This window comes from Ictalurus punctatus, chromosome 19, assembly GCF_001660625.3.
Source record: "Ictalurus punctatus breed USDA103 chromosome 19, Coco_2.0, whole genome shotgun sequence".
Classification (NCBI taxonomy): Eukaryota; Metazoa; Chordata; class Actinopteri; order Siluriformes; family Ictaluridae; genus Ictalurus; species Ictalurus punctatus.
The window spans coordinates 24777188-24803937 of record NC_030434.2 but is presented as its reverse complement, the minus strand read 5'-3'; the positions used below and the strand labels follow the sequence as shown (position 1 = coordinate 24803937).

Sequence of the window (26750 nt, the reverse complement as noted above, 5' to 3'; positions counted from 1 at the left end):
TTTTCCAGACTGCTGAACGCGTCTCTAAACTCGGACCTGGTGCCGGATCAAGACGTGATCGACGTCATCGTCCACGTCGGCCGCAACCCACACGCACGCCATTTAGCCTGGAGATATTTCAGGGAGAAGTGGGACGAGCTGAACTCCAGGTGTGTGTGTGTGTGTGTGTGTGTGTGTGTGTGTGTGTGTGTGTGTGTGTGTGTGTGTGTGTGTGTGTGTGTGTGTGAGAGAGAGAGCGATATTGTGACTGACTCTCCTCCTGTACAGGTTCGGCGAGGCTTTATTTCTAAACTCCAAATTAATCAGCGGAGTGACGGAGTTCCTCAACACGCAGAGAGAACTCGATGAGGTGAGGATGAAGCTAAAACACACACGCACACACACACACACACACACACACACACACACACACACTTGTATCACAGCTAGCAGCTAACAGTTACCTCTCCGAGCTTTAAATCTGTTTCACGTTTCCTCAGGGGTACGATCTCACGTCACCTTTCACACGTTTTCTATTCAGCGCTAACGGAAGACAGGAAATGGCTTTGGGGTTAAAGCGCTAACGCTAAAACAATCACACACACACACACACACACATACACACACACACACTTGATACGGCGTGGAGGCCGAGGCCACGTTTCCGTTCACGTCTCGCTCTTCTCTCTGCACGTCTGAACGGGCGAGTCACTGATCCTCAGGGGAAATGAAGCCGAAGGGCGTGAGGTGTTTCTCGGGATGTTGTGGAAATGAGCCGAGACTCTTCCTTTCCTCCTTTTTTTCTGTCCTCAGCTGAAGGACTTCCTCCAGACGAGCGCCGCCGGAGCTTCCGCGTCTGCGTTCTCCCGAGCGCTGGAGGTCGTCCGGGCCAACGTGAAATGGCACCAGCTTTACAGAGAGCGCTTCTTCCAGTGGCTGAGGAAATCCAGCGACGGATAAAGATCCAGCTGCCGCCGACGTCTCGGCGTGGAGCCTCCGTCACACGTTTATCCTTCACCCATTAACCAGGAGAGCGGAGAAGAGCAACGAGAGCAGACGCCATCTTACACCCCGAACATCTGGAAACACGGTGCCTTCTGTTTCCTTCCTAGAAGGAGGAGGAGGAAGTGGATGGGACTTGCATGATGCTTATTATCTCTACTCTCCTTCAACTGTTTTCTGGGGGGGGGAGGGGGGGGGGGTTGTTTAAATGCATGAAGGACACGAGTGAATGGGTTTCTTCGCCGCGCAGAAAGCAGCCGGAGGAGAGCAGGGCGTGGCCGTGTGGCCGTCGGTGTATAAAGCGGTTGTGTTTTGTAACAGAATGTGTCGTCGGTTCTGTCTCTCAGTGACACGGGATTTACTGTATGTCGAGAAGAAAATGTGTTTCGTGAACGCTGCTATACCAGGGCTGGTTGTCACGGAGACGGATCAGAACAAGCTCCAGATATTTGTCAGAGGATGAAGGATGTGTACAGAAATTCCTGACTGAAAATGTAAACATCACGCAGATAAAACTCTCCTCAACGCCCGGAAGTTGATCGTTTTCCTACAGCCGCACGTGCCCGAGTGTGTTATTCCTCGTTTGTTTATTAAAGTTCAACACGTCGTACCTTTTTATCCATTCATACAAGTATAGTCCGATCTTTTACGTTATAAACATCCGTTCTGTCGTTTTTTTTTTTTTCCTCTTCCTCTAAGTACACACAGAGGAGCAGAAGCGTGAACTTCAAGTTGCAGCGTTACCTTCAAAGCGCTGAAACTGGAGACTCCTTCCGTATACGGTAAATATTTGACAGAAAACGGCACCGTATCAACGCTGTTGCTATAGAAACCATGACGCATTAATATAACGAGCGCTTTAATGTAAACTGTCAGAGCTGCTGTTGTAGAAAACTGCAAAAAAAAAAAACGCCTTCTGACCAATCAGAATCCAGAATGCAGCCGTGGAGTGCTAATTCTTTTGGCTCGGTGCTGATCGGTGGTTCCCGTGAGGCCGTTCAAGCTGTTCACTTATACAAAAATAATTCTTCATTTAAAAAAAAAAAATGTTTTGTGTGGCAAGATAGGAAGTAACGAGACAGCTTGAACCGGTCACATGACTCGAGCGCTGTTATGACTGGGTCCGAGATCCGCCTTTAATTTGTACCGTGTTGACAAAATGAGACAAAATAGCTTCTGTGATCTTGAGGAAATAAACTCCTTTCTGTCGTAACACCGCTGCTTCCTGTGGATCTTCTCAAGCTGTAACATTATTATCCGGAACAAATGGTTTACAAAAATGTTTATATTTACTATTAATTCAGTTAATGGTACAATTTTCCCACGTTCTTAGATTCCCAGTCTGAGGTTAAGCTAATTAACCAGGTGCACACTGATGACATCAGACATCCAGGGGCGATACTAGGGACTATAGAGACCTTTACATGTGGTTCAGGGATTTCCTCTGGGTTCTCCGGTTTCCTTCCCCAGTCCAAAGACATGCATTGTATGCTGATTGGCATTTCCAAATTGCCCGTAGTGTGTGAATGTGTGTGTGATTGTGCACTGCGATGGGTTGGCACCCCGTCCAAGGTGTCCCTTGAGTTCCCAGGGTGCATCGAGTTCCCTGGGATAGGCTCCAGGCTCCCTGCGACCCTGTGTAGGAAAAGCAGATGGATGGATGGGTGGGTGGATGGGGTGGGTGGATGGATTGGGTGGGTGGGTGTATGGATGGATGGGTGGATGGATGGATGGATTGGGTGGGTGGGTGGATTGGATGGATGGGTGAGTGGGTGGGTGGGTGTATGGATGGATGGGTTGGTTGTATGGGTTATGGGTTGGGTGGATGGGTTTTGGGTTGGGTGGATGGGTTTCGGGTTGGGTGGATGGGTGAATGGGTGGATCGGTTGGATGGATGGATGGGTTGGGTGGATGGGTTGGGTGGGTGGATGGATGGATGGATGGATTGGGTGGGTGGGTGGATTGGATGGATGGGTTGGGTGTATGGGTTATGGGTTGGTGTATGGGTTTTGGGTTGGGTGGATGGGTTTTGGGTTGGGTGGATGGGTTATGGGTTGGGTGGATGGGTTTTGGGTTGGGTGGATGGATGGATTGGGTGGATGGGTGAGTGGGTGGATGGGTTGGATGGATGGATGGGTTGGGTGGATGGGTTGGGTGGGTGGGTGTATGGATGGATGGATGGATGGATGAGGTGGGTGGGTGTATTGGATGGATGGGTGGGTGGGTGGGTGTATGGATGGATGGGTTGGGTGTATGGATGGATGGGTTGGGTGTATGGGTTTTGGGTTGGGTGGATGGGTTTTGGGTTGGGTGGATGGATGGGTGGATGGGTGAGTGGGTGGATGGGTTGGATGGATGGATGGGTTGGGTGGATGGACAAAAGATCAAGCCATCAAGACAATTTGAGCACAATGGCAAATATTAACAAGAAAACGAATGCTCCAAACCGAGCTGAATGATGTTGAACGTAGGCTAAGCTATTACATTGCGTTATAGCTTAGCCTACGTGTGTCATTCGTAATTATTTCGTTATTAGGTTATCTCCCCCACTTCTTCTTGTTTACTCTTTCCTTTCTGGCTTCCAGATTTAAAAAAGTTCTCTCTTCATTTTGAAAAGTGCGACAATTCAAAATAAACTTGCACACGTGAGATGGCGCCCCCTTCAGATGGCTTCAGGTATAATATTGTAAATCACTCATCGGAGGTATTGGGTTTGACTTCTGCACTTTTGATATTTGACACTTTCATGGACTTATGTTGCATTCGAGGTGAAATCGGAACTTGCCGTTCCCCGCCTACAACCGATAAAACCCACCCAAAACACCCCTCAACTCAGGGTAGTCTTCTCCCGCTTTACAGAGTGACGTCAAATCAACATGGCCGCCCAGTTCTGCTTCTCTACCTTTTTAAATCACTTCACAGCAGTACTGGCTTTAGATCAGTTCATGTACAGACACAGTACTCGGTTAAATCTAGAACACTGACCGTACTCCTAATCACCGTTTTGAGAACGTAATCGTCTGCATTAGCATTAGCACTGACGTTAGCCGGCTAGCTTGTTGCTAAGCTACTCTTTGTCTACACTGCCGAAAAAATGACCTCTTTAGCGGATGGAAAGACCTTGAATATAATCAAATGAATCCAATATTTCCTAGTATAAGATCACAATAAACCAAATAGAAGATTATTAAACCTGTTTCGAACCATTCGTACTCCTTTCAAAATTGAAACAGTCTTGCTCTCATGGCGGATCACTTTGCTTTAAGAATCGATTTAGCTTTAGAGATCTTATACTTGGTTTATTGTAATCTTATAATAAGAAACACTAGACACGTTTGATTATATTCAAGATATTTTCCCTTTTTTGGGGGAGTGTGTTATTGCTGTGCTGTCATTTCAGCCCATTTGAAGTTCACTACAGTAGAACAGAACAAATAGCCAACAGCTTTCGCAGAGGCGTCCATGTTTTTTTTATTATTTTTTTTTCTACCCTGAGGTGGGAAACGACATCATTACAAGTTGCAAGCTAACACTTCCAAGACACTGTGAACGCAGCATATGTGTGCGCCTTCAGGGGGTCACCTGAAAGCTTCCGAGCCCCCCAGTGATTGCCTGTCTCTCCTATCCTGTCGCTCTGCCTCTGCAGATGGCATTGGTTATCGGATAAAAAATAATGTTTCCGGAACAACATGACCGGGAACATGTCCTGCTTAAAGAAAACATGCATGCTTCTTACTTCTTCAAATCACACCACCTGGATTCTTCTTTAAGAATAAGGCGAGGAGAAGAAATAACAAGAACAGGAATCTAAAGCAAAAGAGCGTCCTAAAAGATGGCGGACGTCGGTCAGTTTCCGGGTCACGGGATTAAGGATGTAGGATCGGATACTTCAAGGCCGTGACGGTTTTCCTCAGTCGTGACTGACAGCATGGATGATTAATGTGTTCATCAGACAGAAATAAGCCGTTATCGCCGACATTCTGAAAGGATAAAGAGAGAGCACGGCCGGGTGAATATACAATCATAACTCGGGGAAACATCAGCAAACTTTGCGACTGCGCTGACATTTCCGAACAAAAGCGGCGTCGTGGGCCATTAATCCTCCCTGAGCTGCGAATGCAAATTCTCGCTTTTACCATTTACAATCAGAGCACATTGATATTTAAATCAATGAAGCGCTGAAATGGATTCTGTCTTATCGCGAAGCTTTGTTCCTCCGCGTGTGTGTGTGTGTGTGTGTGGAGAGTGCGAGAGAAAATGGTAGGAAAAAACTAAATGATACTTTTCAGCACGCTTTTTTCTTCCGGCAGACGGTGCAAAGTAATGCGAGCTCTGAGTGTGTGTGAAAGGTCGAACACTCTGCAACAGCAGCAGCCATAACTCAACAGCTGTATAGAGTTCATTCATCGACGCTGGAGCATCAGCAGCAGCCAACACTCTCTCTCTCACACACACACACACGCACACCAGAGTGCTCCATCTCATCGATTCCTCCTCCTAAACAGAAACGATTTATAAAGCGTACGAAATGCTCTTATTATAAATGCGCACTTATTAAAATGTGTCGTTGTGATTTAAAGCCCCCCAGACACCGGAGTTCTCAGTGAAGAGCGATTATCTAAAGGTTACGGGGAAACAAATGAAGTCGACTCCTCACGATCCGAAAACCAGTATTTCAAATCTAAACGATTATAAATTCAGAGTTGAAGGCGTTTCGTTACAACCGCAGCGTTTTAATCGTTTCGGTGTGAACGTTATTGTTGCTATTCGCATAAATGAACAGGTTAAAGAGCGCGTGTGACGGTCGATACGGTGAGATTCTGCGCAGCATAACGTTAACGGAGGGAGTCTCCAGTGTCAGTGTGAGTGAGTTTACACGTTACGATTTTCTCAGAACACGACGGGGAAATGTCATAGTCGCTGTTATAACGCAAGTGTTCTCTCACGTCTCTTTTCATAGCTGTTAAACGTAACTGTAACTAGATAAACACGATGTGTCGTACTGTAATAAATTAAATTCAGGACATGCTGTTATAGAAACTGGAACTCTGCTTTATTACACTTTTTTAATGGCGGTAAAGCGAAATTCCTATTCCGTTCACACCGCAGTGATTTGGACAACAATTCCACGTTTTCATTCATTTTTACCTGATGATGTTTATATTACATGGTATAGAGCCAAGAAAATAGAAAGCGCAAAGTCCTGAAAACTACCGAAGCACCGTGACTGTTACAAAGTGCCGACACTGGAGACTCCTTCCAAAAATGTTACATAAACATCTCCTAACCAAAAAAAAAGCAACAAACCAAACTCCACCAAATCAATGATTTTTCTTTGTTGAATATTTTTATTCTTAAAAATCTGTTTATTATCAGTCTCAGATAATGTTGAGCGTCTACCGTGCAAGTCCCAGTGAATGAGTTGTTGCTATAGAAACAATATAGAACACATCTGTGAAACATTTTTTAGTTTATAGTTTTATAAACCAAACGATAAAAACCTAACTAGCTAGCTAACCTTACCAGACAATGTACAAAACGTAACTAGCTAGCTAATTTAATAAGGCAATTTATAAATCTGAACTAGTCGCCTAATTACATTAAACAATTTATAAATCTTAACTAGCTAGGTGAATTTACAAGCTAATTTACAAAACTTACAAAAGCTCATATAAGCTGTTGCTATAGAAACAATATATAACACATCTGTGAAACATCTGACTTTTTTAGTTTATAATGATGATGAGTCTTTATTGGTCACATATACATTAGAGGACAGTGAAATTCTTTTCTTCGCATACCCCAGCATGTTAGGAAGTTGGGATCAGAGTGCAGGGTCAGCCATGATACAGCGGCCCCTGGAGCAGAGAGGGTCAAGGGCCTTGCTCGAGGGCCCAACAGTGGTAGCTTGGACAGTGCTGGGGCTTGAACCCCCAACTTACGATCAGTAACCCAGTGCTTTAACCGCCAAGCCACCACTGCCCCTGTGTAGTTTTTTAAACCAAATTATAAAAACCTAACTAGCTAGCTAACCTTACCAGATAATTTACAAAACGTAACTAGCTAGCTAATTTTACAAGGCAATTTATAAAACTTAACTATTTCCCTATTTACGCTAACTACTTTATAAATCTTAACGAGTGAACTAAATGTACAAACTAATTTATTATTAAGTTTATTACTTACAGCCAGTTCCCATTTTGTGAAGCTCGACAACCTTTTGCCGCACATCACAGCTATATTCCTTGGTCTTAGCCATTGTTATGAATTTGGCCTACATGTTACCTCATATTTCTACTCCTGTCATGGGTGAACAACTCATGGTTGAAGTCACCCAGGTGTACCATCCATCCATCCATCCATCCATCTTCTATACCGCTTATCCTTTTCAGGGTCTCGGGGAAACCTGGAGTCTATCCCAGGGAGCAAGGTGGGGTACACCCTGGACAGGGTGCCAACACATTCATACACTACGGACAATTTGGACACGCCAATCAGCCTACCATGCATGTCTTTGGACTGGGGGAGGAAACCGGAGTACCCGGAGAAAACCCCCGCACATGGTGGGAATCGAACCCCCGACCCTGGAGGTGTGAGGCGAACGTTCATAGCGGTGCTAATAATTGTTGCACACTTATATTTAACAAAGATATATATTTTTTGGATATATATATATCTTCAATAAATATATTTACGACGGGTGGCAATATTAGTGGAAGAATTTAACAACATTCAACCAAGTCAAAAGAGGTCTTTCTTAGTAATAAATAAATAAATAAATAACTGCTCATGGAGATGAAATGTGGACCTCTGGATTTTTGGATTTGTCTTTCCAAGTTCCAGTTCCCGGTGGTCGACTTGCCTCGGCTTTGCAGTGAGCATACAGCTAACGAGTCAACATACAGCATGTGAGAAGGTGTGAGAACGCTAATAAATAAATGCTCTTCATATCTACTGTATAACCCATACTGTATATTACTCCTTATTATTTTATAGCATTATATACTGCTGGTTTCTATAATGGTGTACAAAAAAAATCAGCTCTGTGTATATGTGTGTGGGTTTTTTTGTTTGTTTGTTTGTTTGTTTTGTTTTTTCTTTTTACAAAAGTTGCATCATAATACTGAAGAAACGCGGTGTGTATTTTTACCAGCATGTCAGCCAGAGTTTACAGTGTGTGTAAGGCAGACACTAAAGTTAGCCCGTGGCAACCAGCGCCGGAGAACAGCAGTGACGAGATTTCGCTCGTTCAGTAAATCAGCGCAGCACTCTTAGTAATCAAAGCTTCATCAGGGCTCTAATTCTGGATTCTGATTGGTCAGAAGACGTTGAGTCATTTTCTATAAAACAATGCAGCTCCAAATCTGAGGCTTTTATTAACCCGTTCCTCAGAATGTTCTATCTAATACGTCACTGTTTCTATAGTAACCGCTCATTCACAGGGACTCCTAAGGTGTACACTCCAAATAAAGGGATTAAAAAACGTGTGTGACATTTGCTTAAAATAAGGAGGCATTTCTTAAACATTTATGGAAGGAGTCTCCAGTGTCAGCGCTTTGTAAATATGTAACTTGAAGATTTTCTCCATCTTTGGGACAGAGGAATTTACATGTTGCAGTTTCTCAGTAACAAAAGATGGCAGGTTTGTTGTTTTGTTGCTGCATTGTTTTTTGTTTGGTTTTGTTTTATTAACTTGAAGAGAGAGAAAAAAGAGCGGGCTGGTGAGGGGACGGCCGTTTATAGCTGCTATAACGTACATGAGAACGGGAGCTGACTTGTTTCATGGAACATTAAATGTAACTAGGAACGGATAAAAAGTATTATGTGTCATCCTTTGATCAGTAAATAAACTTGTAATTGTTAGCAAATCGTTGCTGAGTGTTTTATTTTTTACTTATTGTTCTTTGTAGGGTTAAAACTCAGAATAGTTTCGAATTCCTCTCATAATTAGCATATTCGAGTCTTTTATCACAAAGCACTATCTTATCCTTTAACTTAGCTGTGTGTGATTGGCTGGGACACTTAGTGACATCATCTTGGTGCTAAACATCAGAATATTAAACATACATTTGAGCTCCATCGTTACAGTTTTATAAACTACTTTACAAAATGTAGCTAGCTAATTTTACAAAATTATTTATACAGCTAAATTTGCTAGGTACATTTACCAGATAGTTTACCAATAAATAAATAAATATCGAGCTAATTTTATAAGCTAATTTACAAAACTTTACTAGCTAGCTAATTTAACCAGATAATATAGGAAACTTAACTACTTAGCTAATGTTACAAACTAATACAACTGAACTTGTTAGCTAAATTTACCAGTTAGCTAATTATACAAGCTCATTTAAAAAAACTTAACGAGCTAGCTGATTTAACAAAGTAATATATACAGCTTAATTAGCTGTGTAAATTTACCAGATAATTTACAAAAAAAATAAATAAATAAATCTAGCTAATTTTCTAAGCTAATTTACAAAACTTTACTAGCTAGCTAATTTAACAAAGTAATTTTTTAAAAAAACTTAACTCGTTAAGCGATTTTGCAAACTAATGTATGCAACGTAACTAGCTAGCTAAATTAACAAAGTAACGTATAAAACTTAACTAGCTAGCTAATTTAACCAGATCATTTACTAACCTTAACCACTAGCTAATTTCACGTCTTTTATCACCAAGCGTTATCTTATCCTTTAATGTCGCTTCTGAGTGTGTGACGCTGTTTTCAATCGTTAAAAAGCCGGACTTTAAGTGCTATACTTTAAATTTACGTTAGATCTGCAGTGTGGCGCCTACAGCAGCTCTCTGGATCATGATTCTGCCCCTGTCTCGCTGCAGAAACGACGGTGAAGGGCTTATCTAAATCCGAGCTCCGATCGGTCTCCCCAGAGTCCAGTGTGTTCGCACGTGTGATAAATCTGAGGTCGGTCTCAGACCACCATCCCGATGATCACACTCCTGCGTTAAGGGACCTGAGAGAGCAGGTTATTGATCTGAGGTGGGGACGGTGACGTAACTACATCATCTCTCTATCCTTCCGTCCTTCTCTCTGTGTGTCCAGAGGAGACTGGAGAGAGAAACGTGGAGGGAAATCCGATGTAAAAGTGTTGGCTGAGGTCAAACGGGGGCGGCGGATGCGAGGGTAAAGAGCGGTTCATTTCAGATTTGTAAAACAGAGCAGTGACACTTGTTTTCAGGTGGAAAGCTCGATGAGGCCACCGGATGAGCACTCGAGCAGAGTTAACGAGGGAGAGACATCAGCGAGATTTATCCCCACCCCTCCCCACCCCTCAAAGCGCTCTGATAAGGGAATTAGGTATCGATTATGTCGCTGCTCCAATATCCGGCCGTGTCTTTAAAAAGAGGAAGGTCGCAATCTCTCTCTCTCTCTCTCTCTCTCGCTCTCTCTCGCAGGATATGATGCATGTGAAAAGGAGAGGAGAGCAGAGCGAGAAACGAGCACCGTTATACGGTTTCAAATCTCTAATCACCTTCCTGCTCTTTTCCGTTTTCATTTAAGGTTATTAAAGTCGAACGTAATCCAATAAGGAGCAGCAGCCTGATGCTCGGAGATGCTTAATAAAATAAAGGTCCATACAATTTAAGTTCTGAAGAGAGAAGGGGGGGGGGTGGCAGAGAGAGAGAAATGGTGAAATCTTGTCCTGCGTCGTCCTCCGCAGTAAATGCGCATGATGCTGGAATGAGAATGGAAGTGTGACGTGGATGATGATGAGGAGGAAGGCTGTCGCAGAGGTGATCGGAGACACTGGACGACAAACATATTTTGTGGAGCCGCGATTGAATCGGAGATTGACAGCCAGAGGTTACGGGAGAAAAACAGCTTCATCAGCGGCTACATTCACATGCAGCTGCTGATAATACGTCTGAGAATTCAACTGGAATTAAACAGTCATATAAACACCTAGCTAGCTGATCGTATACGCTAATTCACAAAATGTAATTAGCTAGCTAATCGTACCAGCTAATTTACAAACCGTAACTACCTAGCTAATTTAACATGCAAATTCACAAACCGTAACTACCTAGCTAATTTAACATGCAAATTCACAAACCGTAACTACCTAGCTAATTTAACATGCAAATTCACAAACCTAACTAGCTAGCTAATTTAACATAATAATTAACAAAATGTAACTAGCTATCTAACTTAACAAGCTAACTTACAAATGCAACTAGCTAGCTAATTTAACATGATACTTTACAAATACATCACTAGCTATCTAACTTAACAAGCTAACTTACAAATGCAACTAGCTAGCTAATTTAACATGATACTTTACAAATACATCACTAGCTATCTAACTTAACATGCTAACTTACAAATGCAACTAGCTAGCTAATTTAATTTACATAATTTTGAGTGGCTGGGGATCAGGTGGTAGAGCGGGTTGTCCACTAATCGTAGGGTTGACGGTTTGATTCCGGGCCCACGTGACTCCATGTACCGAAGTGTCCTTGGGCGAGACCCTGAACCCCAAGTTGCTCCCGATGGCAAGTTAGCGCCTTGCATGGCAGCTCTGCTACCCTTGGTGTGTGTGAGTGTGTGTATGAGACACAGTGTAAAAGCGCTATATAAGTGCAGACCATTTACAAAACATAACTAGCTAGCTAAGTTAACATGCTAATTTCCAAACCTAACTAGCCAGCTAATTTAACTTAGTTTCCTCATCCTAACTAGTTCATTTATCACGATATTTTACTAAATGTAACTAGCTAACTAACCAGATTTAACCAGATGTCTTTTTTTTAGAAACCTAAATAGGTAGCTATTTTAACAATATTTTACAAAACAACCAGATAGTTAATTTAATTAGATAAAACACAAAACAAAAAAATTATTCATTTACAAAATGTAAAATGAACTGAAAAGAGAGTTCGTGATGAATTTTAAAGGCTTTTTGTTGTTGTTGTTGTTGTTGTTGTTGTTGTTGTTGTTTAAAAGGAAAATCCAGTGGTGGTTTTACTTTGGAACGAGTAATTAAAGGTCAAAATTAAAAGCTATTTAAAAAAAAAAAAAAAAAAAGAAAGAAAGTCTTTTTCTGTTCTAGTCGAGTAAATGTAGTAGTATTCAGTTTGATTAATACTTCAGTAAAGTACGAATCTTCTAAATGAATCCCCTTGTCACATGCTCTGTTGATTGTGTACACCTGTTTTATGTTTCCTCTTGATTAGTGACCCTGTTTCACTTCACACTTTGCTCTGTTTAGCTGCTAAGCCTCTGTCTCGTGGCCGATTGTGTGTTCAGTGTTCAGTTTCTCTAGCCCTTGTTCCGCTCTACGTATGACTCTTGTTTCGATGTTGTTCGTTTTGTTGAATTAAAAAACGTCCCACCGTACGCCGTTACCCGACACAACAATTTTAACCCGACCCTGGTTAATTCCTAAACGCTGGACTTTAATAGTGAGTAACATCAGGAGACGAGTAAAGCTATTACACGCTTTAATGTGTGCATGTTGTTATTGTCATCAAGCGGCGCGTGCTTGCGTTTACATTTCCCCGAATATGAAATTCTCAGCAACTCCTCTGCCGTCTCTTCTTCCCACTGTCGGTTTAATAATCGCACTTTGTCGACGTTTTCCTGAGGCAAAAATGATCAATATTAAGACTAGACCTCGTTCCGAGCGGGCGTCTGACTTTGGATCAGATTACACGTGTTAAAAATAAACACGGATTACTCCAGTTTAAGCTCCATATCAAGAGTTCATTCCGAATCCGTTCAGATCGGTAAACATTTGAACGACGCTGTTGAGAGCGATGACGATTATAGGAGTTTAAGCGGCGGGAACTGTAAAAACAAGCCATCGAGAGAGGGAAAAAACGACAGCGACGGAGAGGACCGATAATAAAACAGCACAGAGTCAACAGTCGTCTTCAGCAATTAAAGCTTTAACTCCGGAAACTTTTTTTTAACGTCTCTGGAGAAATAAGACACGGCTACACTTGTCGTCAGCGCCGCTCTCCTTTACAGCACATCCCTCTATTTCATGACCCAGTGAGCCGAGCGTTGAAATATTCCCTTTCTAATTGAATCTCTCCTGGCTTCCTGCATCTTTTTCTTTTTTTTTTTTCTTTTTTTTTTCCCCATTGCGTTAATAGATGCAGAGGCATAAATGATTAATGATGCAGAGCAGCCAGGCCAAAACACTCAGCCTCAATAATTCATATTTAGTCCTGAGTGATCCATTTTCTCCCTCCCTCACTTTCTCGAGCTCCCAATTTCTCCGTATTTCTATGTGCTGTTCCATATCGAACGCAGCTCTGTTCAGACGATTAGGAAAGCAGAGGCCACGTGCAGAGAAACGTTTCATTGCTGTCTTTCAGCGCTCAGGGGACGCGGCAGTGTTTCTCGCTAATGTCGCATTAAGGAATCCATTCTGCCCGAAACACTTCGCGTAAAATAATTCCCCGGACAGACAGGAGACATGAGATCCAGTATGAACGCAGAGAGATAAGATAATTCGAGACGATGATCTACCGGTGTCGGCGAGCAATCTGATACTGTGCTTTGTTTACTTGTGCTCGCATAAAAAAAAACGATCCAAAACCAACATCCGATTCCAGGTGATAACGTGTCGCGTAATCCGAGTGTACACTGTCACACTTACGGACGTATTACTTCACAAATTTATGAGCAGAACAGTCCAGACTGCAAACTACAGCTTCTTCCTACAGCACAAGTTGTTTATGATGTTTAAATGGTGAGTGCAGAGCAGTAAGAATAGAAAAATGAGCCCAAGGTGCCATAAATTGTGAGCACACAAAGATATTGGAGCAATGACATGGCCACTAATGAAACGGAGAGCTTTCTGAAGAACTAAATAGCTATGGAAACCTAGTCAAGAGCTAAAGAGGTCCAGAACTTTCTGAAGAACTAAACAGTCCCTGAATCTATTCAAGAAATCGAGATCTATAACTAACTCAAGAACTATTATTCAAGAACGTCAGCCAGACTATGACCCTGATGCTCTCGCTGAAGATCCTTTCAACACACAGTACTGCTTGACTCTACAGAAGAGATTTACTATCATCACACTATCCAGTGTCACCCGGATGAGGACGGGTTCCTTTTTGAGTCTGGTTCCTCTCAAGGTGTCTTCCTCATGTCGTCTCAGGGAGATTTTAATCACCACCATGGCCTCTGGCTTGATCGTTGGGGATCGAAATCTCTGTCCGGATTTCTGTAAAGCTGCATTGTGACGACGCCTGTTGTTAAAAGTGCTAAATAGATCAAATGTAATTCAGTTGAAGAGTTCTAAACTAAAGAGTTCCAAATCCTTCCAAAATAAGAAAGTAAATAATTCCAGAACCTTCTGAGAAACGACATAATTCCGAATCTTTCTGAGAAACTACGGATGTTCTGAACTTTCTGAGGAACTAAGAGGTGTCGGAACCATCAGGGAAACTAAATAATTCCAGAACCTTCTATAGAACGAAAGATTTCGAAATCCTTCTAAGAGAGTCCATAATTCCAGAACCTTCTGTGAAACTAAAAGGTGTAGGAATCATCAGAGAGACTAAATAGATCTGGAGCCTTCTGAGGAACTAAATAGTTCCAGAACTGTCTGGCAAACTAAAGAGTTCAGAAACGTTATGCAAAATTAAAGAGTTCCAAATCCTTCTGAGAAACAAGAGTTCAGGACATTTCTGAGAAACTATAATGTTCCTGAACTGTCTGGCAAGCTAACTCATTCAGGAACCTACTTGAGAAGCTAAAAAGTTGAGGAACATTCCAAGAAACTAAGTAATTCCTGAACCTTCTGAGGAATTAAATATGTCCTGAACTTTCTGAGGGACTAAAAGGTGTAAGAACCATCAGATTGACTAAATAGTTCCAGAACCATCTGAGAAAGTAAGAGATATAGGAACCATCGAAGAGACTAAATAGTTCCAGAACCTTCTGAATCAAAGCTACAGTATGATTTTATAGGATTGTTTGCTTTAAATCAGTGGCTCTCAGACTGGGGGCCACGGTACCCTAGGGGTGTGTATCAATTATACACAGCACACTAAGCTGAAACGTCACCACCTAGTACTGTTAGCCACATGCTGATAAAACCCGACTATTTAAAATGGATGGGTTTTTAGATAGAGGACGTAGCCTCTTAGCCGAAAAAGTTAATAAAACAAGAAGAGCTTGGCATGAAGAAAAAAAACAACCAAAATTGCAAAAAATTTTACGACTCTAGGGAGCCACAACGGGATGCACCCTACACGGGGGGCGGGGCTCATGCTGAAAAAGTTTGAGAACCATTGCTTGAAATGTTTTAAAGTTGTCATAAAGATTATTAATGACACTGGGACCACCGCTATAACAATAACTCCTGGAACATTCGTGACTTCACGAATTCGTAATCACGTGTTAAAACTAAACATGGGGTTTCAAAATGGTAGGGTAAGAGGATCGGTCGGTGATGTTCGGTACAGCAAGCTCTGCCCTCTATAATTCCTCAAATTAGTCCTCCAGTGGAAAAGCGTCTAAACTTGCTGCTAAAATTCCTGTCATCGGTCTTCCCGTAAACTTTTCAGTCATCAGCAGGAACAGACGATGAGCTTCACTGCTTCCTTCCTGAGCAGACTCTACCGTGTGACGTGTTAATGATAACGGAGTTGCTGTTGCCCCGTAGCAACCGAGAGATAACAACTAAGCCAGAGAGCTGAAGGGTTTTGAGACGTCTCAGCTAATTTAGGACAGAGCGAGACTCTGTACATCTCAGCTTTTCTGATGATCTTGGCAGTTTCAGAAGTTTTTATAACGAGGCACGAAGTCACAGCAGCTTCACTGGGGCTCGAAATCCCCCAACAACAGCGATATTACACTTTACTTCAAAGAAAAGAGATTTACTACATGTATATAGATATATTATAATAAATCGACAACATGGTGGGGTGATGAAGCAAAGATGATCGTCTTTCCAATTATAGCATGTCGCCAAGGTGTTTTATTGATCTTACGCCACAGCATTTACAGTTCCCTTCGAAGGGAACTCAACGTTGCGTGAGCTTCACGCTGTGGGAAGCGCCCTCGCTCGCGTTTGGTGTCTGAAGTCTGTGTGAAATCGCGCCTATTTATAGGCCTGCCGTGGTCAGGTGACGTGGCTTTTCGCACATCACATGCCTATAAAACGGCACCACGTCATCAGCTTTATTATCCTCAGTAAAGCCGCATGTCGGTCGTCTGTGTGAACATTCCTAAAAACTAAGCTCACGCAATGTTGAGTTCCCTATGAAAGGGAACATCTGGTTTATGCATGTAACCCTGTTCCCTGAGAAGGGAATGAAATGTTGCATAGCTTTGTCATACTGCGGTATGCCTGTGCATTGCGTCTTCGCTTCGGATAAATAGAAGCTAACGACGTGGTTTGATGACCGGTGCTGTTTTACAGTCATAGAGCAAGGGCACTTTCCACATTGTTAAGCTCATGCAACGTCTCATTCCCTTCTCAAGGAACAGGCTTACGTGCGTAACCCAGATGTTTTTGTTAATCAAGAAACCGCAAAGTCCTGAACATGTCAGAAAACTTAGTTACAGCTTTACCTCTGAATGTTACAAAGCGCTGACACTGGAGACTCCTTCCTTCCTTCCTTCCTTCCTTCCTTCCAAACTTTTTTTGAAATCCTTTTATGTAAAAAGCCTGTTTATAAATGAGTGGTTACTATAGATTGATATAAAGCTCTGATTTGCAGCTGCACTACTGTCCCAGCTGCTGTTATAGAAAATGAAATGAACACCTTCTGACCAATCAGAATCCAGAATTCAACATTCAGTAAAACGCGCATGGTTGTAATCACTCGGCTTCAGCTCATCTTCTCCTTTTCTCAGACGAGATCTCGAGTTGTTTGTGTGCTTCTCTGTTCATGATCAATCAAAGTCCTTTATTGTATACCTTTTTTTTTCTCCTCGTTCCTTCAAACCGTGCTGCTGGTTTTTATACTCCTCGGCCCGTTGTGACTCATCTCCTCCTCAGCCTTGCCGTTTCATTGTTAAGTGTAAAACAGTCCCATATTGGCGACAGGAAAAAAGCAACCAAGCAGTTAATTAAGATCTGAGCTGAAAGGATTTCTCGGTGCCGCGGGGCGTCTCTGCAAAATGTTCAACACGTCATTGTTCATTTTACTCTCATGTCACGTCACAGAAACATGTGTAGAGCCAAAACGTCGCTAGAGTGGTGTGTGTGTGTGTGTATGTGTGTGTGTGTGGGCGAGAAAGAGAGAGTGAGATTTACTCACTTCAACAAATGACAAAGAGACAGGTAAGCATACGTTTTTTACAATTCTATAATTTCATGTATTCAATTCTATGCAAATTAGGCACGATGCGGTAAAGTGACAAATCCAAATGAATGATTCCTCGGACCGATTCCCTGCTCACAACTTTAGTCCCTGCATGCAATTAGTTCCAATTTACTATTTGACACGCACACGCACACACACACACGCACACACACACACACACACACACACACAAAACCCCTTATAACCGTAGTTTTTTTTTATCCCGTCACGGATGACTATTTATTTAATGTGCCTACAGATGTTACAAGGAAAAAATTAATCATATGAAAGAATCACGTGAATATTAATGAATCATGTAAAAGAATCATATGTGACACTGAATAAGTCGTGCGAAAGAATCATATGTGAAAAAATTCATGAATCATGTGAAAGAATCACGTGAAAAACGACTGAATTGTGTGAAAGAATCATATGAGAAAATGAATTAATCGCGTGAAAGATTCAAGTGAAAATCAATACATCATGTCAAAGAATCACGTGAAACTGACTGAATCATGGGAAGGAATCACATGTGAAAATGAATGAATCATGCGAAAGAATCAAACGTGACAATGAATTAATCGTGTGAAAGAATCATGTGAACATGAACGAATCACGTAAAAGAATCACATGTGAATGGATGAATCATGTGAAACTGAATGAATCATGTGAAAGAATCGTGTGAAAATTGTGTTAGACACATAGATGTTACAAGGGAAAAATAAAGTCTGGAAAGTGCAGAGATCGTTGGTGCCTCTGGTGAGTGTACGTAGCTAGTACTGTTAGCTTGCTTTGCTAATCTAATCTGAGAACGATGCTAGCACAAAGCCAAGCACGTGACCTAAGTCAGTGTTCACATTATTTAAAATTTGTGTTTCATTAATTAGCGTCCAAACATACACATACTGTTTAGCGCTACTGCTGTTCTCCAAAAAAAAAGAGCGAGACAGGCCACATCCTCAAGTGTGAATGTAGGCTGAAGTGTACTAATGCTCCCTCCTGTGGGAAAGTCCCTCTGATTGGGACAAGTGGCTCTGTTTGAGGATCTTTCAGCTGGCCTGTTATGTTTTGTGTCGCACACACAGAAAAGAACGAAAGAAAAAAAAAATAACTATCTCATGCTGTTGTGTCTCCATGTGGTCCTGCTGGGGATTTGATCTCTCACTGAAAGAAAAAGTGTGTGTGTGTGTGTGTGTGTGACAGAAAATCATTTCCTCGGTCCTTTGGGGCGATGCTTCGCTTTTCATTACACGTCTGATGTGTCTCCTGTCTCCTGGGACTCGGTAATACTGCTGCAGGTCTTTCATACCTGCGTAACGTTTTCTTTCTCCCTCACTGACTCTGTTTCCTCAACTTCCTGCGAGTCGTTTTTCTCAGGCACGCGCCATTTACGTCTCTAAACAGCTCCATCACACCGGAGAGCTTGGGAGCGATGAGTTCATCCGTCATCTGAGAGCCTGGGAAATGTATCCGAATCCTTCGCACAAGGTTTTATTGCTGTGCGATTAGAATATTTCTGCGTAAATATGATCTAAAACATCATCAGATTTTCACACAAGTCCTAAAAGCAGATAAACAGGACCCGATTAAACAAACGAGACGGAAATATAACACTTAGTCGTTTATTTAGTGAAATTAGAGGCGGGTGTTTTCATTCAATGGGATGACGATCAGGTGTGAGTGAGAGCTCTGCTTTATTTCAAGAACAGGGATCTATCTAGTCTGATCTTCATTACACGTTTGTGGAAGTGTATCATCGCATGAACAAAGGACAAAGGACTTGTTGATGCTCATCAGTCTGGAAAAGGTTACAAATCCATCTCTAAAGAGTTTGGACTCCACCGATCGATAGTCAGACAGATTGTGTAGAAATGGAGGAAATTCAAAACCATTGTTCCCCTCCTCAGGAGTGGTCGACTAACTCCATCACTCCAAGAGCAAGACGTGGAACAGTCCACGAGGTCACAAAGGAACCCGGGGTAACTTGTAAGCAACTAAATGCTCCTCACTCATTGGCTAATGTTAATGTTTATGAGTCCACCATCAGGAGAACAATGAACAACAATGGTGTGCATGGCAGGGTCGCAAGGAGAAAGCCACTGCTCGCAGCGTTATGTTTGGAGAACGGGAAACACTATATTCCAGAACCTTCTCCCCTCTGTGAAACATGGTGGTGGTAGTGTCAAGGTTTGGGGCTGTTTTGCTGCATCCGGGCCGGGACGACTCGCCATCATCGATGGAACGATGAATCTGAATTATTCCAGCGAATTCTAAAGGAAAATATCAGGACATCTGTCTGTGATCTGAATCTGAAGAGAACGCGGGTCACGCAGCAAGATAACGATCCTAAACACACGAGTCGTTCTACTAAAGAACGCTTAAAGAAGAATAACGTTAATGTTTTGGAACGGCCGAGTCAAAGTCCTGACGTTAATCCAGTAGAGATGTTGTGGAAGGACCTGAAGCGAGCAGTTCATGTGAGGAAACACACCAACATCCCAGCGTCGAAGCCGTTCTGTACTGAGGAACGGGATGAAACTCCTCCGAGCCGATGTGCAGGACCGATCGACACTTACCCCAAACGTTTAGTTACAGTTATTACTGCACAAGAGGCGCACACCAGATACTGAAAGCAAAGGTACACATACTTTTGCCACTCACAGATATGTCATATTGGATCATTTCCCGAGTATAATATCTTTTTCTCATTTGTTTAAATGGGTTCTCTTTATCTACTTTCAGGACCTGTGTGAAAATCTGATGATGTGTTAGGTCGTATTCATGCAGAATTCTTTCTTATGTCCAAGAATCCCATGTGAAAATAAACGAATCGTTTGAAAGAATCATACGTTAATTGAATCATGTGAAAGAACCACAATCTCTCAGCTCCGTCACTTTCTTCCCCCTCATCATCACACGGAGAAACTCAAACGTGCTTTCGTGCGAAACCAGAACAGGAAAATCTCTCTCTAAGTACACCGTGCAAAGCATGCTGGGAAATCAGCTCACGACGATACAGCGCTAAGCATGTGATTATCATCTGTTCATAAAGTGTTGTTTTTATTATTCACAGTTGGATGTGTGCCACTAATTAATGAACGGAGCGGGCGCTTTGATAAACCCGCTCCACGCTACCGTTTCTGTCCGAGTTCTTTTCACATCTCTCTGTTCCTGTCGATCAATAAGACTTAAAACACCGCTAATGGCTCGAGTCGAGCTGATAATTAGTTTCACAGTCGTGTCAAAAGCTTAATGACTGAAGCGGAATTCATTTTTGTAGACCTGCTTCGTGGAAAGAAAATCAAAATGTCACTGTTTGGCGTGTTACTGACTGGAATTCCAATTTGTCTCGCGTCTTGAGATGATATAAGATGAAATAAGACCTGGAGAGTTTTCTCAGGCGAAAATGACCATCATGACATCAAGCTGTCCATCAGAAGTGCGATATTAGTCGTGGTGTAAAATCAGGAACTCCTCGAGAGGTAAATTATACCCTGTACATGCACACCTCCGTTCCTGCCTTCCGTATGTCCAGCGGAATCACAGACGGCCATCTTCTGGACGTTCCAGATGAATTGATTCGGCTCATTAATCAGCTGAATGTAAGGCTCCAGTGATTCTGGAGCAGATGCTTTAGCCCTCAGTGTATTCGGCTCTCGTTAGACTTCCTGCCTCGGTGGTTTGGACGGGCGATGAAAGAAAGAACTCGGTAAGACTGTAAGCCGTAGAAGTGCAGCAGACTCCTGCTCATTATCCTATACGGCATACCACAATCCTCAAAGTTACACCAAAGCGCTGTTCCAGATTCCTGGATTCTGATTGGGCAGAAGGTGCTCATTCATTTTCTATATTCATAAAGTCACAGGCTTCTATAAATACGCTCGTTGTAATATGTTATCGTTTCTATAGTAACAGCTCATTCACTGGGACGACGTGTGTCATCGCTGAAAAGGCGACGGTTTCTGTAAGGGATGTTTATTGGACATTTATGGAAGGGAAGGAGTCTCCGGTGTCAGAGGTAAAGCTGTAACTTTCACTGTTTAGATGAGTTAGTATTTGAACCTAGCTGGCTAACATCACGTAACTTCCTGTTAGTTTTACAATGGAGCTAAAAAGTCTACACAACCCTGTTAAAAAAGAAGGTTTTTGCGAAGTAAAAGAATTAAGATAAAGCGTGTCAGATCGTTTTCCACCTTTAATGTGAAATTGCAAGGTGAAGTTCCTGTTCATCGACAGGTTGCTAGCACAAACCTGAAGCTTTTACACTAAAATCGACTGGCATTTGTAGCTATTCATGATTCCCTCCACCTTGATAAACGCCCCAGTTCTGGCTGAAGAAATGCACAATGCCGCCACCACCATGCTTCACTGTGGGGATGCTGTTCTTTTAGTCATCCATCCATCCATCTTCTATACCGCTTATCCTTCCTTCAGGGTCACGGGGAACCTGGAGCCTATCCCAGGGAGCATCGGGCACAAGGCGGGGTACACCCTGGACAGGGTGCCAATCCATCGCAGGGCACAATCACATACACACTCACACACCCATTCATACACTACGGACACTTTAGACACGCCAATCAGCCTACCATGCATGTCTTTGGACTGGGGGAGGAAACCGGAGTACCCGGAGGAAACCCCCGCAGCACGGGGACAACATGCAAACTCCACACACGGTGGGAATCGAACCCCCGACCCTGGAGGTGTGAGCCGAACGTGCTCACCACTAAGCGCCCTCTTTTAATCATTTATTTATTTATTGCTGATGTTATTTGTTTATTTAGATGGTTGCCATGACACGTTGCCACAAGTCTCTGTTCATTTTGAAAACATATTTAATATTCCATCATTATACATTCCCTTTTATGTCTGTAAAATAACTACACGGCCTTTCCGACGAATACTCTGACTAGGAACGCCTGCTACACTGAGATTTCTTTTCAGTGGGTTCAGGGGTCACTTTGTTTTGTTAGGTGACGGCGGGCCGGGGGGCGTTAACCGCGCCAGATTTTTTATATTTTGCACTTTTTTTTTCCTTTTATCTATTTTGTGTTAAATTAGAGGAGGAGCCAGTGTTCTACTTGCTCAGGTCTCAGACCTCTGAGACTGGTTTTTGTTATCTAATTTATCATTTAAAAAAACAACAAAAAAGATTAATACAGCCAGAAGGTTAGCGGGCTGCTATATAGATTCTGTTACTTGGAATGTCAAGTCCTTAAATCACCCTGTCACAGGTAGAAAAGTACTTTTCCAATTGAAGCAACTCGAAGTGGGGATCGCCTTCCTACAGGAAAGCCATTTACCTAAAACATACCATTTTAGATTGAAAAGCGAGTGAGTAGGTCAGTTACATCGCTCTAATTTTCATTCTAAATCTACGGGTACGGCTATTCTTATTGATAAAAATACCCCGTCCGAGGTTTCAGTGGTCGAGGCAGATCCCAGGGGTCGCTGAGTCATGGTAGTGGGTAAACTCTGTGATAAATCAGTAGTCCTGACTAATCTGTATGCACCAAATTATGATCATAGCATGTTTTATTTATTTATTTATTTATTTTTTTTTACAAACGTCTTCTCTAGACTACCAAATCTTGCCCCACACTATTTGATATTAGGAGGAACTGTGTGATGTCCTTATCTTTATACCGCAGTTCTAAAGCGATAAAATTATTTCTACACACAAATGGGATATCTGATGTTTGGCGTTTTCGCGATCCTGGCCCTAGAAGCTGTTCTTTCTTTTCATCTGTACATCAAACATATTCACATATAGACTATTTTTTCTTAGATAACAATCTTCTCCCCCTGACTAGTTCCTGCGAGTACCACACTATTGTCATTTCAGATCACGCCACACTACCAATGACACTATGCATACCAATTACTTATCACAGATATCCTCTCTAGCGCTTCAAATACCCTGATGCTTTCCGACGGAATATTTATTAAACTTCTACCAACCAAAATAAATGTATTTCTTGAACGTAACAAACCCCCAGGGACGGTCTTTTCGGTTATAAGGGATGCAGTGAAGGCATATTTGAGAGGAGACATAATGTCCTATAGTTCTCACTTTAGAAAAACACAAGTGGCCAGACTTGAAGAACTGGCGAATAGTATACTAGAATTAGATGCTGTGCTGGCCCTGACACCATCACCGGATCTATATATGAACAACACCCGTCACTTCGAACAGAACGGAACCTTTTAAGTACCAAACACGTCGAAAATCGAATGAACAAAACGCGCTGTAGAACATGCGAACATGGCGGAAGAGTTTCGGCTATTCGATCATGGAGGAATAAACCCCGGCAAATCAGACCATATCCCAAATGACAGCTTAGGTAGCTATACATCATCGCCAGCTCTACTCTGTACAAAGATACCGCTTTCTGAACCAGTGTCTCGATTCTCCTCGAACCCAGTGATTAGAACGTCTTTTAACCAGCCTTCTTACTTAATGATCTTTCACTGTATGCCCCTAATCACATGTTCACCCCCTCTACTAGCCTACAGACGCCGCTTTTAATCTCCGGGTAGAGAATGGACTCGTCACATTAAGAGATCTACCCAGAGATAAAGATCTCACGTCGTTTCAGCGAATGAGAACAAAATGCGATATTCCAAATACACTACAGGTCCGACATTACCTCAACGTTCCATCGACATTCCAGCATCACCTACCGAATCCCTACGTGATAACATCTTGAAAACCAACCCACTTTCTAAACATGGTATCGGATTGGTTCGCAGAATTGAAAACGTTTAGCGAAAGTGAAGCAACGACGGGAGAAAGGGACCTCCGCTCACGGTTTTCAGAGGAAATAAGGCAAGATCATTCGCGGTGAGATCCACTCGACCTCAGTCTGTACGCGTACGACGAAAGCAAGACTAGTCGACGGAATCTCCCCGAGTGTGGACTCCTTGTGTGATAGGTGAGGAGATTGGATATCTAATCATACACATTATGTTTAAGCATGTCTAATACGGGTTAACAATGTTAAAGAAGTCCTACGTATATCCATTAACCCTTCCCCCATTCTGGCGATACTTGGTTCGACTTCGAGAACCCTGCTTAGAGCTCACTCTGTATATGTTCTAGAACCTACTACTTTCACTTCCGTTTCACTTCTTCGCTCCTCTCGCAGGAATTCTTTCATCTGATCTCGTCACAGTTTGAAGGAGAGCGTTTACCGGTGAAGAATGTCTATAAGATGATGTGAAACAAGGGTGCAGTGGGGATGGGGAGCTCTACTGGAGCAAGGGTACTGCTGTAGTTTTACCTTTATTTGCTTCTGCTATAATAATAATTATTATTATTATTATTGCATTATAGTTATCAATTGTATTATGCAGATAACAATAAAAAAAATTATTATTTTTTTTTTTAATGTATACGTTGTAATTTCACACTGAACGTGGAGAAAGTTCAAGTTATCTTAGCCAACCGGCCATTTCAGCAGGGGTGTGTAGACTTTTTACATCCACCGTATTTCTTGCAGCGTGGCCGCCGGAGATCAAATGAACGTTTTCAAACAGGAAATCGCGTTCACAGTCCCGCAGATCTCGTTATTACACACGCACAGATTCAAATCTGTACTAATGAGTTTCGAGTACAATATTAGGTCTTAGCGGCACTAATGCTGCGTGAATTTCACACACACTGGGTTTTAATTGAGTTTCCGGTGATATTTTAGCCTCCTGTGTATTTAGAATAAATAAATAAATAAATGTCAAAAATCATCTTGCATGTTGAGACATTTTTCTTTTTTAAAAAATGTTTAAAAAAAAAAAAAAAACACACATGCAAATCGAACCATTTTTTCCCTCCCTGAACACGTTTAATGGGTTTTCCACCTCTGTAATTGTCACACTTGCAAGCTGGCCCTGGGCTGTTTCTCTCTTTCACGCTTTATTAAACAAACTTCCTAAAAAATGCGAGTTGTTTTTGGCGTATGAGTTTTACCACAGAAACTTATTAAAAATGAGATTTATGTTTACTGCGTTCCTCGGGATCTAATAACTTAATTAATCTGCGGTGCGCTCCTGATTTATTAGCTATACCGAACTAATAAACTGGTGACTCTGTGTATTTTTCATGCACTTTGCTCATTATCCTGTCTACACGCCGCGCATTTATACCTTTAAACCTGACACGTAATTTCAACGAGGCTGCTGAGATATTCATCAGTTTAATTAAACACGCGCTCACGTTTACTTATTTATAAGGCGGATCATTTTTTTTATTACTCGGCGTGAACTGTAAATAATTGAGACAGAATCTGATCTAAACACGGAGCAATTAGGAGTTTAGGAGTCGTACAGCGGCTTATTAAAGACACTACGGGCCGCGTACAAAAACAGCTACATCACGGAGGCTAATGAGAAATTTAAAGCCGACGATATTAAATGCCACTTTTAATAGAAACTCTGTTTTCTTGTCAAGAACGAGAGCGAGGATCGTTGTGGAGAAGGTTTTACGACAAACACGTTCCAGATTCCAAGATACCCGGTCGTTAAACAGTTCCAGGTCAGAGACTCAGTAAGCAACGATCAGGTAATAGAGGTGCAAGGTCAAGGGCAATCCAAGGTGAGAGAAGGCGAGAAACAAGGCAAGGGCGTATACAAAATGGCGGTCAAGAACAAAGAACTTCTACATGAGAAAACTATTGAAGGTAGTCGAACGAACCCAGGGTCAAATCTGAGGGGCGTGTCACTGCCATCGATGAATGGTGGCATGAATCTACAGTCTGGGCTAGAAAGAAATCAGCCCCAGCTTCGCTTCTCACTACTTCATAACAGTCTGCGCGTTGTTCTCCGGAAAAAAGAGATGGTCAGCGTGCGTAGCTAGTACAGCTCTGCTAATCTAATCTGAGGATGAAGCTAGTCCAAAGCCTAGCATGTAGCATGCTAATCAAACGAGCGATTTTCAGACCGATTTATATCGTTTGTGTTGAACTAGTTCACGTTAGATCTGAACTGTAGAGCCTGCCGTTTCCGATCAGAACCGAAAACAAATGCGAGCTTTACCACAGACTCGTCTTGCTAATGTGAGCGCAGGGGCAGTGTTCGTGTCGTTTGTGAGCGGTTTGTCTCAGTAACGGCGCGAGACTGTTGAGGTGACCCTCTGTTTCATTTCGCTGCATAGTCCAGGTCATTAATGCTACGTTTTTATTCCCTGTGATTTACACGGGCGGCCAACCCGGGCGCTTTTTCTTTCTTTCTTTGCCTTCGCGTTTAAAAAAAAACAACAACGGAACGGAAAAAGATTCGTTTGAGAAAAAACGCAAGACGCTGTGTGACGGGATCAAAGTCTGATGGTCCCATTAGACGTAGATTAGATTAATTAGGGCACCGCGGCAGTGTGATTTTACTACTGATTAATCAAAGTGTGGGAGGGGAGAACTCCGCCGCTAATTTGGAGCATGTGGAACATCAGTCGGTTCTAGTTGCCGGAATAACGCCTGCGGGCT

The 26750-nt window shown here is 42.4% G+C and overlaps 1 protein-coding gene across 1 annotated transcript in view; it reads left to right on the top strand.

Moving 5' to 3' along the window:
- The window catches only part of LOC108279600 (thyrotropin-releasing hormone-degrading ectoenzyme), a 63596-nt gene extending 60967 nt beyond the window's left edge, over positions 1-2629 (top strand). The window contains exons 18-20 of the mRNA XM_053688417.1: positions 9-149; positions 268-349; positions 793-2629. Of these exons, the coding sequence (XP_053544392.1) occupies positions 9-149; positions 268-349; positions 793-939 (370 nt within the window). The 3' untranslated portion in view covers positions 940-2629. The remainder of the gene's footprint in view (positions 1-8; positions 150-267; positions 350-792) is intronic.
- The last annotated feature ends 24121 nt before the right edge of the window (positions 2630-26750 follow it).